The sequence below is a fragment of the Pygocentrus nattereri genome, chromosome 9, assembly GCF_015220715.1.
Source record: "Pygocentrus nattereri isolate fPygNat1 chromosome 9, fPygNat1.pri, whole genome shotgun sequence".
Classification (NCBI taxonomy): Eukaryota; Metazoa; Chordata; class Actinopteri; order Characiformes; family Serrasalmidae; genus Pygocentrus; species Pygocentrus nattereri.
Window position 1 is genome coordinate 15066334 of NC_051219.1, and position 16902 is coordinate 15083235.

Sequence of the window (16902 nt, forward strand, 5' to 3'; positions counted from 1 at the left end):
AACAGGAGTAAAGGTAGTTAACACACACTCACACTGGAGGAACACACACTTTTGGGGTAAGTCAGCGAGCTAACTGGGAAACCTCCTTTAGGAAAGCACCCCCTGAATCTCCCATTAAAGCTGAGAAATACTCAGGACGGCCTCTTTTGCCTCTTCTCTTACAGAGCATGCTCGAATTAATTCATCCGTTAACTCCTTTGTGAATTCTCCTCCGTTGAAACGCGGCACTGATTTCGCAACCGTCACTTGTTGACGTGCTGTGCTTTTTAGGGCTCTCGCGTGTGACGTAGTCGCTTTCAATTGGTCAGAAATTGATGGAAACACAGCCTCCGCCAATAAGAGGACGCCTTCTGAAGCTTTTGTGAAATATCCACCAATCACAGTGGCATCCGCTGCAACTTTCCGTTCCGCGTTGCTGACTGAACGGCCCTCGTCTTCCTCGCAGACGGAGCTTGTAGTTTTTTGGAAGCTGTTTTGTGTAGTCGAATATCGCGGAAGGCACAACACTTCCCACAATTCAACGGCACCGTCCAAACTGCCATGCTTCTGTTTTTGTTATTGTTGTTATAGCCTTGTGGCATTGCTACGAACGAGTAGGAGTTTTAATCAAATAACGAGACGTTTGACCTCTGGATGAGTTTGATCGTTGTTAACCGCTCGTAGTTGGAAAGAAAATAGCTTGGACCAACTAAAAGTACATCGGGTGAGTCATTTGATGTTAAATAGCTGCGTAGCTGCCTGCAGTAAGTCTGAGTGAACGTTAGCGTGCATGGACAAAAGCGATGTCGACAGGCAGATGGATTACCCGGATCGATGGGCTACCCATTAAAACCATACAGCTATAACTTTACGAATTATTTCAAGAGCGGTAACTTCTTGTCTTTGCACGACGTCGGATCTGTGTGTTTAAAGCAGCGGCCGGTCGCTCTGCGCGCACATTGAGGTCCAGCGTTCTGCCTTCAGGCCTTGCACTGCGTTTGCCTCATTTGCCAATGCAAACTGGCAGCTGTGTAAAGAGTGAAGTTTATGAAGCCTCGCTGATAAGACACACTACTGAGGCCTCGTGTTATTTGACAAAGCAGGTGTTCAACAGATGCCCAGTCAGGCCGAAAGTCCAGTCTTATAAAATAATAAGAAGAAAGGGACGTTTGTATCAGACGACTTATGCAGTTTAATAAATCGAGCATTATGAAACAAAGACCCCCTGGTCTTCATATTTTTCTTGTGGCTTTGTTTGTCATTTAAAATAAGCTTAATAATGTCTAGAGAGGCTTATGAAATGGTATTTTGTGGCTGCTTGCATTTATGAGTCCCTAACACAAGCAAACTTGAGTTTTGTCTTGTAGCTCATTAAAGGGAAACTCCACCATTTTTCCAAAATTTATGAATAATTCACTCTTTAACATGTAAGCAAAGTCATTCAGAGTGGTTTGACATGAAATGGCTCATTGGTAAGATACTCACTGACTCAGATTTCTTTACAGTGGTGATAGGAACCAGGGGTCCCAATGTCCACAATGTCTACACCAATACAGCCATTTTGTGTACTATCCAACGCCACCAGTGGAAATACATGTGTTTTTATATGTAATGATATTAGTAAGAAATAAAAGGTTTTCTGTGAGGACAACTGCATGTACCCCCTACCAAGAATGGATTAAACTAAATTGATTCAGATACATTTTAAGGCAAAACTTTGTCACAAAACTATTATAAAACAATGTGTCAGACATCAGACGGCATATATCTAACCATTTCATGTAGTAACTTTCTGCAAAGGAGCTTTTAGAGGCGGGGGTCAGGTTCCTATCACCAGCACTGTGAACAATTCTGACTCAGAATTCTGACTCGCACAGTGCATTTCACACCAAACCACTCTGAATGACGCTGTTTACATCTGAAACATTTAATTATGAGGAATTTTAGAAAATTGGTGGAGTTCCCCTTTAAATGCAAGGCACAGTTCTCTGTGTTTGTAATACAATATGTTCCGTTTCCTATTGCTAATTAAAGCCTGTTGTATTGTGTTGCTTCCAGTGTGGCACCTGTTGCTTTTCGGGGTGAGCAGGGCACCTTTGTATTGTATTTGGATGCCCAACAGTTGAGCCGCAACTCAAAAAGACATCAAAAAGGAGATACAGAGTATAATATTTATTATGTACATCTGTGGTTATTTTAATCCCACAGTGCTAATGTCTTTATAGGCTAATTAATTTATAAATGAACCTCTAGAACCCATAGACTGGTGTTATTTTTGTTATGCATTCAATTTACAAAATTACTGATGTTATTTGTAGTAATTTAATTATATCCGTAATTATGTAATGGATTATATTGCAACTGTTTTTGTTCCCTTTCAACAGGTTTTAGTTTGCACTTCAGAATTTTTTCCATTGTTCTGATGACTGAAAATGACAAAAAAAAAACATTGAAAATATGAAAAGAATCTTTTCTTTCAACTGAGCAAGACTGTGAATGAAACTATTCTTCCAGTCATAATTAGGTCATAATTGAACGACTCCTCGTTTGCTTACAAAGACAAACATTGGATTAGTTTAGATTCTGCGCTGTACACTAGCTTCTGGTCAGCTTCTGATTTTCTCTGATGGAAAGACGCAGTATTTTCTAGAGCTCTCCATTAAAAAAACAAAAAAAAAAAAAAAACACCTCTAAATATGGCTTCCGTGATTTAGGCGCTCACAGTGTGCCACCTGTCACGCCTGATCTACTGTATATGAGCCCTCACCAGCTCTAAGAAGATGTCATGCAGCATGTCTCCAGTGCTTTGTTGATTTGTGGTTTGATGTTCTGTGATTTATGGTTTTATGGTTTTGCTATGATTTGTGGGTTGATGCTGTTTTGATTGCTGAGCTGTCAGCACGACAGGTTTGTCCTGAGCATTGCCCTCAGGCATGTTCTCTCCTGATTTTGTTTGTCTCGCTCCCTCTTCGGTTTCCTAATATGAACTTTCACCTTGTTAGAAACACTTTGACTACCAAATGCGGACTAAACATGTGTAGTTTTTTATGTGTGCCTCTTGCTGTAATCTGCATGATGATGATGATGATGATGATGATCATAATGATCATAATACTAATAATAATAATAATAATGATAAGCACCTTTTAAAACAGGTTAAGTGTAAATAAATGACTAATAAATGAAAAAATAAATAAAGCCACTGGTCCTATTTAAATGCAGTATAAAAGGTGTGTTCATGTAAATATAATACAAGCGCTGTAAATGATATAATCATGGATTTTAATCACTGTAGCTAGGGATGCATGTTGATTACAGAGTCAAATCACTGTTGGTAGATGTTTTCTTAAAGAAATGATCAATATCGGACCGATGCTTAGCTTTGACTCATATTTCAAATGGATATTTACTGGCATATTGTGCACATTTAATTCATTTTGCTGCATTTGTATATATACATATTTTTTTCCCATGATGCTAATCCAGGTAGTCCCAATTTCTAAATCTTATCAGCATTGGAATCTGAAAAATAACGGTTATATCATCCTCGGCCCACATTTCTCATATTGGTACACCTCAAACTGTAAAACGTGCAGTACTTGGTGTGTATTGTAATATAATCCAGTGCAAGCTGTACTTTGTACCTTTTGCTGTTTTTATTACTTCGTGTTCAACTTGACAAAATAAATAAAGGCTATAAAGAATGAAATGGATGTTCTGTCATTGCAGGTATTGCACACAAGACTTTCTGGCCATGGAGAAGGCATGGAAGGTGGAGTTTCGGAACGTGGGCAGTAGCTACTTCCCTCAGAGCCGAGTGGAATGCCACTACAGCATCAGCTCTCAGCACAACTGGGCCAGCAATGATTGGATCGGCCTATTTAAGGTGGGCATCACACTGCTCATTCCATTATACTCTTATACCTTATACCTCAATATAACTTATCAATGACTGTATTTTGTACCGTGGCTGATGTTTCTCCAGATTGGGTGGTCATCAATGAAGGACTACCATACTTTTGTGTGGGCTCTGGCTCCGTCCAACTACGAAGAAGGGACCAATGTGAACTGCTGTGTCCACTTCCAAGGTTTCTCAACTTTTGCTTGTAAATGGCGCCTAAACTGCTTGATGCAGCAGTAGTTTGATGAGAAATCACATTTACACAAATATCCCCAAAACATAATAGATCAGCGAAGATATGTTTGACATCTGTGCTTCTTTAGCTTTGCACTACACTCCGCCTGCTAGAACTGTGTAAACATACTGATATCACTACACAAATGCCTAAAGCCAGGTTCAGTTGTTCAGTAATCTGAAACGTGAGACTTGTTTGCGTGTGTTCTGACATTGTTAGCGTACTGGTATCTATACAAACGGACAAAAACTATAAGCAAAAGTCAGGCGTCAATGTGGCTTTTTCTACTGTTAGCTAGTTTTGTACTTTTGCGCATTTATTGCATGACCATGTGTTTTAGTGTCCAGAACCACATGGAAGTTTTTTTGAGATTACTTAACAGTTACCTCAGGGGGTGCCCTGGCGGTTCCCCACGTGGCTCAGGGGGCTCAAAGCAACTGCTCATGTCACTTATTAGGTAGAACCAGCACTACTAAAGAAGTGCTCGCCTAACATTTGTTGCCTGATCAATTACATTTGGAGTTTTTTTTTTAAGCAAATTAACTTTAAGGGTGATGGTATCAGTGCCCTTCATCAACCTGTCATTGATCTCATCCTACTGAACAAGGTATCTTGTAGCAGAACCTGAGCTGCAGTCAGAGAAATAGATTAGACTGCAGAGAGGGTTTAAAAAGATAGTAAGCTGTGTGTATTTGTACGTCTCTGTGAGTGAGTGTCAGCATATCTTTAAGGATCTTAACTTGCTCAGTCCAGAAAGGCTTTGTTGAAAAGGGGGTTTGAGTAATGAAGATGGGAGACAATGGCACAAAGAGCTGAGTGAGAGAATGCTTTGGAGGATGCTGCAAAAGTGCTTCAGTCACTGACAGAGCTCTATGAGGTCATTGATGAGCTCATCAGCAGCAGATGATTGGCCGGGTGCAAGAAACGCAAAATCTCTACACCAGTCAAGATGATGGAGCGTTAGCAAGGGAGTGCTAGTAAGCCAATAAGTGTGGATATTTAATTAACGCAAATCTAATAATTGTAGGACATTAACTAAGGTTATGAATACAAAAGGCTCAGGAGGGAGTGTTGCAGAGTGTTACCAGATGCACTGAACTTCTAGGTTGCCAAAGTGTAATGTGCGTGCCTGGCAGAGGACCAGAAAAACAAAACGGCATGCTGGCAACTCATTAGCGTTGCATTTTCTCACACTGCCAGGAAAACGTATTCTTTTAAAACTCCACTGGTCTCTTTACATACCAGACAGTCTGTTTTGCCTTTTCAAAGTATGGTGTCATGGTCCATGAGGTCCTTTATCTCATATAGGAGCACTTTGTAGTTCTACAATTACAGACTGTAGTCCATCTGTTTCTCTACATTCTCTGTTAAACTCCTTTCAGTCTTTTCTTTAATGGTCAGTACCACCATAAAGCAGGTACTATTTGGGTGGTGGGTCATTCTCAGCACTGCAGTAACACTGATGTGGAGGTGGTGTGTTCCTGTGTGTTGCGCTGGTACAAGTCGATCTGACACAGCAGTGCCGCTGAACACTGTGTCCATTCACTGTCCACTCTATTAGACACTCCTACCTTGTTAGTCCACCTTGTAGATGTAAAGTCAGAGACAGTAACTCGTCTGTTGTTGCACAGTTTGTGTTGGTCATCCTCTAGTCCTTCATCGGTGTTCACAGGTTACTGCCCCCAGGACGCCGTTGGCTGGACATTTTTGGTTGGCGGACTGTTCTCTTCTCTCCAGCTGTGATGCTGAGGTGTTTAAAGATGCACTGATCCACTCATAGCAGCCCAACACACAGTAACACACCACCACCATGTCACTGTCACTGAAGTGTTGAGAATGATCCACTACCCAAATAATACCTGCTCTGCGGTGCTCCTGTGGCAATTGAAGTACAGGATAAAAGGGGACAAACAAAAAGTATGCGAAGACACAAATGGATACAGTCTGCAATTGTAGAACTACACAGTGCATCTATGTGGTAAGTGGAGCTGATAAAATGGACATTAAGTGTAGAAACAAGAAAGTGTCCAGTCAGTGGACATGTAAATATAATCATGTTATGATTTTTATATCTTTCTTTCATGCTTTCTTTCTTTTTTACCTTCCTTCCTTCCTTCCTTCCTCACTTACTCCCTTCCTTCCTTTCTTCTATCCCCCAGCCTGTTACCTGCCGGCGCCCAGTGCGGAGCAGTATCAGTTTGTGTATGTGGATGGAAAGGGGGAGGTGTGTTCTTGCAGTCCTGTTTTCACTTTCTCTGCGCCCAAGCCGCTGGAGGAGCTGGTTACACTGGAGCAGGGCGAGCCAGGCAATGAGGAAGGAGAGGACATGCTGCTGGTCATTCCAAGAGCTGAGCTGCTGCAGGTGAGGGCAGCACACACTCTGCAGTCTCTCAGTGATAGGGAGGCTCTGAACCTTAACCGCTGTTGGAATGTTGTGCTTGGATGCCACAGTGTGGCAGCGTTTAGAGTTGCCCCAGGTAGAGCTCAGCAGCTGCTTATCAAAGTCTTCATGAGTTGAATTGGGTGGGTTTGGGAGTAAAATAACAGGTAAATGACTCCAATTAGAAATTATTGACAGATACTATTTACATTATTATTATTATTATTGTTATTATGTAAGTGCAGATAGAATAATGTTGCTATGTACACTTTGTGTAAATAGCACGATTTTACTCTTTACACTTTGTGTTCACAGTAACATCATGCTATTTACACATGACATAATAATAATAATAATAATAATTTATATTTTCATTTACTTTCAATCTTGGTGGCATCTGAACCTGTTTTATCAGATGCAGTAGATAAAGCAGTAGAAGAAATTATGAGCTTTCAGTTAAAATTACATAAGGCAGACAGATCAAGCAGAAAAGATAAACACTAAAAGAGGTAGAGTTTTAATTAAATGCTAACTTAAGATATGTTTTTAGGTGCTTCTTAAAAGTGTGCAGTGAGCTTGATGGTCTAATAACAGGTAGAATTGAGTTCCACAGTTTAGAAGCATAATAACTGAAAGAGGCTTCTTTAAGTTTATTTTGCAGAAGGCATTTACAGACATCTGCTGTATCTGCAGATCAAAGATCACATGTTGGAACCTTTTAAAGTCAGTGAGAGCCTCAAAACCTAATAGCTAAACATTAAGCTCTATTCTAAAATCTATCCTAAGTGATACAGGTAGCCAGTGCAGTTCTTTCAAAACAGGAGTGTAATGATCTCTCGGTTTTGTTGTAAGTAGCACCCGTGCTGCTGCATTTTGTACGAGTTGAGAATGATGTATTGCTTTCTTAGGAAGTCCAGTAAGAAGAGCATCACAGTGATCAACTCTGCTTGTAACAGATGCATGAACAAGTTTGTCTGCGTCATTCTGAGATAGAAACAGACCAACTTTAGCAATATTTCTCAAACGATGGAAACCTACTGTGTTTACATGCGGGATAAAGTAGAGCTCAGAGTCTAAGATCACACCCAGGTTTCTCACATCAGTTTTGCTATACAAAGCAAACTAACTGAGCTTCTCACAAAGCAGCTTTCTCTGAATTCTAGTACCAGGTATCAGCATTTAAGCTTTTCCTTGATTTAGTTGTAGGAAATGTTTGACATCTACTGAGAAATAAGGCACAGCTGCTAAGCATGTCAACAGAGCCCTTATTATCAGAAGGAATGAAAATGTGTAATGTTGTGTCATCATCGATGGTTATAACGTTATAATGCTGTGTTGTCGATAGCTATAAGACTCATGTGATGGACTGGATGACCTATCCAGTGTGCTTGCTGCCTTCCACTCAGTAACCGTTGTTATAGGCTCCAAGATCCCCCCAGCAACCCAGAAAGATAAGCGGTTTAGATAATGTGTGTGTGTGTGTGTGTGTGATTTCCCAGTGAAAGCAAGAACTGTCTGTTCACTAAAGAAATGCGATTTTTTAAAAAATAAATGCTTTCCCACTTAAACCATGAACTGTCTGTTCGTGATTTAAACTATTCCAAAGTGTGCCTGAGAGGCCGACTCTGTATTTGAGAAGCAGATTAGATTCTTGTGATCAACCGCATCAAAAGCTGCACTAAGATCCTGTAAAACCAAAAAAAGAAGGATTTTGTGCATCAGCGCTGAGACTGAGGTCACTGACAACACGACTCAGTGCTGTCTCAGTAAATGCGGCTAGAACCGAAACCTGATTGTTTATTTGTGAAATTTGTTGGGTTTTTGTTCTAGCCGTAGGTGCTTTTATCGTGCTTTTCTCTCTGTGCATGTTACCTCAAGGCTGGTGAAATGGTTCTTCAGATTGATGAAGATTGTGCTGCAAGTAGAAATTTATAGAACCTTTTTGAAAAAGGTTCTGTGTATCACCCAAAAGAGATTTTCTATTGTTACAAGCTTGACATTGTAAGTATACAAGTACCCTTTTGGGTGCTAAATAGAACCATAACCATCTACAGCACATTCTCCATTCATTTCAAGAACCCTTTCCTGATGCAAAGAACCCTTTAATCATGTGAAGGGTTCTTTGGGTGTTCGTGGCTCTATATAGAACCATTTTCTTTACTAAAGAACCTCTTTTTCTTTTTAAAGTCTTTTTCAAGAGTTATACATTAACTACAGTATCTAGGTGACATACACTTGCAATAAAACCTACGTAGCAGATTTTAACCGTAATTAATAGGCGCTATAAATATTGCAAAAGGACACAAAACCTGTGTAGCTAAGACTAGTTAGCCAGTCAGCTTACTGCTGGTATGCAGCAGTGAAGATTTTGACAGGTTTTAAGAGGCAGCTGATAGTAGTGATGTTTTCTTTTGTTTATTTGTAAATAAATCAAGATTAAAAGTTGAAAAAAGTGTGTTCCTCATGTGAGGTGGTAACTTTGTGTCTCTGTCTCCACAACATTTGACGTTTCTGAACACATCAGGGTTGAACAGTAGTATTTTTTGAGCTGAGTGCTGCTGTGCCTGAACTGAAGTAAATATATTGATGTGATTCATTATTTTCCACCTCTGGTTCTAAGAAGCATTTTTTTAAATCATACATTATTCATGACCTCGCAAAATGAAATTTGGTCATGATGTGCTCAGTGCATCTCACAGTAAACAAAGGTGAGGAGGACTGGTGCAATGAAATAAGAGCTCCATGTAAATGATGAGCACTCTTGGGGACTTTGGCCAGGTTAGATGTTCCAGGTTAGGATCTGGCAAGTTTGAAAATTTTGGAATGATACACTCTTAGCAAAAAAGATTCTATGTAGTACTAAAAAAAAGGTTCTCTGGCTTGTTATAATAGTGGACACGTTTTTGGTCCTAGATACACTGCTCAAAAAAATAAAGGGAACACTTAAACAACACAATATTACTCCAAGTAAATCAAACTTCTGTGAAATCAAACTGTCCACTTTAGAAGCAACACTGACTGACAATCAGTTTCACAGCTGTTGTGCAAATGGAACAGACAACAGCTGGAAATTATTGGCAATTAGCAAGACACACTCAATAAAGGAGTGGTTCTGCAGGTGGGGACCACAGACCACTTCTCAGTACCTTTCTGCTTTCTGGCTGATGTTTTGGTCACTTTTGAATGTTGGTGGTGCTTTCACACTCGTGGTAGCATGAGACGGACTCTACAACCCACACAAGTGGCTCAGGTAGTGCAGCTCATCCAGGATGGCACATCAGTGCAAGCTGTGGCAAGAAGGTTTGCTGTGTCTGTCAGCGTAGTGTCCAGAGCCTGGAGGCGCTACCAGGAGACAGGCCAGTACACCAGGAGACGTGGAGGAGGCCGTAGGAGGGCAACAACCCAGCAGCAGGACCGCTACCTCCGCCTTTGTGCAAGGAGGAACAGGAGGAGCACTGCTAGAGCCCTGCAAAATGACCTCCAGCAGGCCACAAATGTGCATGTGTCTGCACAAACGGTTAGAAACCGACTCCATGAGGATGGTATGAGGGCCCGACGTCCACAGATGGGGGTTGTGCTCACAGCCCAACACCGTGCAGGACGCTTGGCATTTGCCAGAGAACACCAGGATTGGCAAATTCGCCACTGGCACCCTGTGATCTTCACAGATGAAAGTAGGTTCACACTGAGCACGTGACAGACCTGACAGAGTCTAGAGACGCAGTGGAGAGCGATCTGCTGCCTGCAACATCCTTCAGCATGACCGGTTTGGCAGTGGGTCAGTAATGGTGTGGGGTGGCATTTCTTTGGAGGGCCACACAGCCCTCCATGTGCTCGCCAGAGGTAGCCTGACTGCCATTAGGTACTGAGATGAGATCCTCAGACCCCTTGTGAGACCATATGCTGGTGCGGTTGGCCCTGGGTTCCTCCTAATGCAGGACAATGCTAGACCTCATGTGGCTGGAGTGTGTCAGCAGTTCCTGCAAGATGAAGGCATTGAAGCTCTGGACTGGCCTGAATCCGATTGAGCACATCTGGGACATCATGTCTCGCTCCATCCACCAACGTCACTTTGCACCACAGACTGTCCAGGAGTTGGCGGATGCTTTAGTCCAGGTCTGGGAGGAGATCCCTCAGGAGACCATCCGCCACCTCATCAGGAGCCAGTCGTAGGGAGGTCATACAGGCACATGGAGGCCACACACAATACTGAGCCTCATTTTGACTTGTTTTAAGGACATTACATCAAAGTTGGATCAGCCTGTCGTGTGTTTTTCCACTTTAATTTTGTGTGTGACTCCAAATCCAGGCCTCCATTGGTTAATAAATCTGATTTCCATTGTTGATTTTTGTGTGATTTTGTTGTGAGCACATTCAACTTTGTACAGAACAAAGTATTCAATGAGAACATTTCATTCATTCAGATCTAGGATGTGTTATTTGAATGTTCCCTTTATTTTTTTGAGCAGTGTAGAACTGGTTCTGTATAGAACCATCTACAGCACATTTTCCTAGTAGTATCCCACTGCAGATCCGCAGTACCGCACTTTCAGACTCGCACTCCTTCCAGCTCCTTACAAGTACGCCTCTAGTGGTTTATTTCAGAATTACAGTCACACTTTCCAGCCCTGCAGAGAGAATTTTAATGTGACATTTTTGTTTTTCAGCAGCAGAGTGTTTTGAGCATAAGTGAGGCGATAGTTTTGTACGAGGAGGAGCTTGTGAACTGTGAAATGGGTGTTTATTAGCTTGCTAATATATAAGTTTTGGCCTATTTTACTGCTGTTTTGAATGCATACACTCTTAAAAATGGTGGAGGAAGTTACTTCAAAGGTTCCTTTAGGAAAGGAAATTGTTCTCTTTAGAACTATGAGCTCTAACAATTTCTTGCTTAAACTGTTTAAGTGGTTCTTCAGATTAATGCGATAATAGCAGAGCCGGTTCTCTGGTAATAGGCATCGGTACATATGTGACATCATATCCAGAGCTGAGAGTGCAAGACTGACAGTTCAGCATTGAGAGCCAGATCCTTCTCCATTGTCCATCAATCTGAAGAACCATTTCACGATACAAAGATCCTCGTAAAGGGTTCTTTGAGTGTTCATGGTTCCATATAGAACATTTTCTTTACTAAACAACCCTTCCCTTGAAGAACCCTTCACTTTAACTAAGGAGTTTATGCACAAACTTAAGTTCAGACTTACACAAAACCAGTGCAGTCCAGTCCAGGTGTGTTGGGAGTGAGAAAACATTGAAATTTGCAGAGCAGAGTGTCTCCAGGACCAGCGTTGAGAACCACTGATGTAGCTCAATACAAGTTGATGCTTGAAGCACAATGAGAGGAGGCGATTGTGAGGAGCACAATTTCTCTCGGTTAGGTCATCCCAGTGATCTACACAGCCATGGAAACTTTGTTATGCAAAATGTATTTATTTTTTAAAAACACTGCTCACACAAATTTTGTAAGTGACTGATTTTGTCTGCCTATAAGCTTTGGTTTAAAATTGTGACTGTGGTGTATTGCAGTTACCTTTGGTTGTTGTTAACAGTGTAGCATTTACCTCGCTAACTAGCAAGCAATAAAACAATCTAAACTTAGCAAATTGCCGGTTATTAAATTGGAAATATTAAGTATTGAAGTAATTTATTGGTTGGACTTACCAACAGCTTTGTCCATCATCTTTTTGAGTTTGAAAACGGAAATTTATCAGATCGCAATGACTTCTTGGTAAGTTCTGTCGAAGAAGTCGACACTTGTGTTCACTCAGTTTGTCCGAAAGCTCATCTACTACACTTTCCTCCAAGCTAATAGGGTAAAGAAATGGCCCTTAAGATGATACCGGGGATTCCCCAGCAGGCGAAATGGTGAGGCTAGGCCACATGGACATGGGCTTTTTGGTGCTGCATAAGACACCAATTTTCTCTTTCTAGTGTCTTTTATTGCATTACACACTTTTGACTGCTTTTTTCTGGCCTGTCTCCACTAAATTCGTTGTAGTTTTATGGTGTAGTAGATTATATTACTGCAAGGAGAATGTGGCCAGTATTTACTCATGTTAAGGTTGCACCTAGCCAGCAAGCACCTCACTCTCCACTGCTTTGAAGAGTTCTTGGCGCTGCCTCAAGTGATCCATTTTGCAGGAGGACAGCTGTTTAAATCTACAAAACAAGGGATATGATTGGCTGAGAAGTCCCACTGCATACTCCTTTCCACTTGACCTAACGGTTTACACACAGAATGAATGAACATGGCTGTCCAAAAAATTGTCTGTGTTTTTTAGATATGCCCTCACATAGCAGCGTTTGACGTAGGTGGTTACGTGTCACCTCAGGAAAATAGGGCCTTCATTGTGAAGCATCCCGGTTTTATAATTGCATACAGTTCTATACAGTTATGGTGGACATCATCAATATCACATGAAGCTGGTTAGTTGCAAATTGGCCTACATTGACCTTTCAAGCAAACCACAGAGACATCAGTGCTTCTGTGCCTCGGCACCCTGCAGCTCCACAGATTTTGATGTACGTGACAGCGGCGCCTTGGCTTCTTTAAGCCCATAGTGTTCATAAGTAATAGAAGACAAGGCATGACTTTCACAAAACCAACACCAGTGATTACCATTAATAGGTTTATTCATGTCCCTTTCCTACAGCAGTGCTCAGATAACAGGCTTTGATTGTATTTTTCTACTTTTTCCCATGTTCATTTATTGAACATCATCAAATCAGTGCATTTAGCTCCTGGCTTGAGATAATATGCTGCAAAGACAAACATATAAGCAAACATCAGATTACATTCATTCACTAAATTCTACCACAAGTCACACCCACTCATAAGAAGGGTTCACTTTATTTCATATTGTACAGTAATACAGTAAAAGCAATACATGTTAGAAAGCAGACATTGGTTTATTTATAAATATATATTAGTTTTGGTTTTACTTTTTGCACAGTAAAAAGCATTCAGATTTACTTTAGTTGTTTAAAATGTTTCTTTTTAAAAAGTGAAGGGGCACCTCAGAATAATAAGCCTCGGTTAACATGCAAAACGAGGTCTAAATGGTTTTATGGTTATAATTTATGGATATAATTATACTAAAATGGCCCAAAAAAGTTGAATAACACCATTGTATATATTTTTTGTCATACTGCCCACTACTGCGTTATAGATACTGTCCAGTGTTTAATATCTCTAAAAGCTACTTTACCGGAAATAACTACACCAAATGACTTACGAATATGATGCCTGAAGCCTGAGACACTGTTTTTCAGTTGTTTTGCAATAAGGCTTTGGCCAAAAATGTGTTTTTAAAACACACACACGGTGGAGAGGTACATGCAAGGTGTTTTAGGGCAAAATAGTACCCAGAGAAAACATATTTTTTCCACTTTACCTCTGTTTACCATTCTTAAAATTGTATAAACTAAAAAAGATGCATGTAGGTTCACTGGTTGTTTGGATAGTAAAAAAAATGTCTGTGTCAGATATTTCGATCCCTGGTCCCTTTCACCATCGGTCTAATAACATTCATGCCATTAAACCACTGTGAATGACTTTATTTACATCTCAGCTGAACTATGTGGAAATTGGTGGACTTTCCCTTTAAGCCCTAATCATGCTGGATTAGTGGTACCAGAAGAGGTAATATGTAAGGGATTTTACTGGCCAGTATAATTAAAATGAAATGGGAATAAACAAACCATAAAAACTGAGTTCTAGTTCATACCTGATAGAGTAACGTTAGGCTAGTAAAGTGGGCTCCTTCAACAAATGCAGCCCACAAAGACTCTGCTCTGTGTATTTCCTTCTCCTTCTAAAAAGCCCTTTACCAAAAATACTTTAGGTTACAGGAAGCCTTTTTTGAACTTGATGAACTGAATTGAGCTACGTCAAGCTTCATTAATTCTTATTATTTATTCCGCTCAACAGTTTTATAGTAAAACTACAGTATTATGAATTACAGTACAACAGATTTTCAGTAAAACTACAGTATGACAAATAACAGCATTACAGTAAAGCTAGTTCAGATTGAATAGGGCTTTCCAACAACTTTCAGACATTTAAGCATTTAAGTAAAGTTTTTAGATCAAAATGTCTACAAAGGGAAATTCCACAGATTTTTTTCCAAATTTCTGCATAAACGTTTGGATAGATATGTGGAAGAAAATAAAGTTTTTGAGGACTATTTTGCTTTACAGATGTGTACATACCCTGTATATACCCCCCTCTCTCCTATAAGGCCAAAAGCTTATCTCAGAACTATTATAAAACAGTGTTTCAGACACTGCAACGTATTCATAATCATTTCATATAATATGTTTCTGATGTAGATATCTGGTTCCTATCTCCACCAGTAAGTTTCTCTAGAGAGTAAGTCTTTCTCTATAAGCTGCACTTATATATTATATTTTATTGTTTTGCACTGTGTATTGTAGTTTATTGTATTGCATTGAACAGCAAAGAGTTCTGTGTTCAACTCTGTTCCTTTTTCTCTGGGTATCTACAGTGACTTTGTTTCTAGCAGTATCTGAGCTCAGGACGGTCTTTTCTCTAACCTATTGGTAACTAGCAAAGATACTTTCTCTAGATAGACAAAGCACTTCTTATAAGTCGCTCTGGATAAGATCATCTGCTAAATGCTGTAAATGTAAATGTAGAGCAAATCATTTCACACCAAACCACCATGAATGACTTAAAGTTTGCCGAAATTTTGAAAAGTCAATGGAATTCCCTTTTAAGATTCTGAAATTCAAATATGTATTTGGACGCATCCAAACTGTTATCTGTACTGGAGGCTTTGGACGCGAGTCAAAAACACTGGACTGCTGTGTGAATGTGACCATAATTTCTCCTCTCCCTCCTGTCTGTGTGGCTCAGGGTCGGCTGCAGGAGTGCCTAAAGGAGAGGGCTGAGCTGTTACAGGCTCTCGAGGCTGCTGAGAGGAACCGGGAACGAGAGCAGGAGCGTGCGGACAGGGCCAGAGATGCCTGGGAGAAGAAGCAAAGGGAGCTGGAGCGGGAAATCTCCAAACTGCAGGAGGAGCTGAGGCAGACCAGAGAACAAGTGGAGGAGATAAAAAAGAAGCAGGAGGTACAAAAATCTAGGGCTGCAATGATTCACGCATAAAGTTAATGAAGTTGATTATGGAAAAACGTGCAGAACAGTGAAATGACACATCCTTAATAAAGAACTGCAGATCTTTCTGGCAGATTGCAGTTATGCAGCAGAAAAAAGAGAGGAACTGAAGACAGGATCAGCCAATGAGTGAACTGAATAATTAATGAATGGGCTGTAAAATGCTGTAAAATAATAAATCATGGAAAATGTCATTGTGTAAGGTGACCATGCAGAAACATGTTAGCGGTACCAAGTTTGAGTAATCAAGGAATTCATGATACAGAGGGACGGTAAATTATATTGGTTAAACTAAGGTTGGCCCGACTTTAAGCTTAATGGATCTTTCTACTGACCTGAGTTGAAAACACGTATTGGACGATTAACTGACCTGGACTTCAGAATAAAATCTGTTTGCATTGAGTGACCCTAAACCTTATTTATGTTTATTTTATTAAAGTAAGTGTTTAAATATTCCATTTTATCACTACCAAAACTATTATAACGCACTTGAAACATAAGCAAATGTTTCAGTAGTGACAGTTTTTATCTAATTTTGAGCAGAACTAAAAAAAAGATGCTAGGTTGATTAGCAAACACAGCTTTGAAAAGTTGTACACACATAGTCATTATATGTAAAAATTAAATACAAAAAAGTTTACATTATTGCAGAAAATGTGTTTCGGTAGTGACATTTTTCAGATTTTCAGACTTTGGGACACATTTACACAAACGGGATCTAACTGATCCCAGAGTAGCCATGAGGGACAGGAATACAGTCTCACCTCCTGCAACTAAAATGCAGGATTGTGTCTAAAACAAGGCTCCACCTGGGACTAAAACTCATTGTGTTTTGGTAGTGAAGATGTGGGGCAGCATTTTTTTGGTTAAGTTTTTTAACTTTTTCAAATTTACTTTAAAAGATATAAAATATCTTAAACATCTCTGAAAACTATGTAAATATTATTTGCACAATTAGGAATTTAGGGGTTAGGGTTTGGGACGGTTACTTCTCAATAGAAAGTACCCTAAAATGATAATTTGTGTACATATTTATCTTATTACTAAGCCCAAGGCTTAAGCAGTCAATGAATGGCTTGGGTTTAAATAGGTCAGGACGTAATCCTTGTAAATATTGAAGTCTGAATTTATTTAATTTTGTGTGTGTGTGTGTGTGTGTGTGTGTGTATATGTGTGGGGCAGCAGTATGAACTTTTATATTTTGTGGCTTTTTTATGCTTTTGAATTAACATAAAAATGCTGAGGATGCTTCATAGGTGATAATTTCTATG

The 16902-nt window shown here is 40.0% G+C and overlaps 1 protein-coding gene across 1 annotated transcript in view; it reads left to right on the forward strand.

The window, feature by feature from the left end:
- The first annotated feature begins 520 nt into the window (after window positions 1-520).
- calcoco1a (calcium binding and coiled-coil domain 1a) overlaps window positions 521-16902 on the forward strand; it is a 35521-nt gene continuing 19139 nt past the window's right edge. Inside the window, exons 1-5 of the mRNA XM_017707949.2 lie at window positions 521-703; window positions 3709-3865; window positions 3965-4067; window positions 6275-6477; window positions 15374-15586. Of these exons, the coding sequence (XP_017563438.2) occupies window positions 3734-3865; window positions 3965-4067; window positions 6275-6477; window positions 15374-15586 (651 nt within the window). The 5' untranslated portion in view covers window positions 521-703; window positions 3709-3733. The remainder of the gene's footprint in view (window positions 704-3708; window positions 3866-3964; window positions 4068-6274; window positions 6478-15373; window positions 15587-16902) is intronic.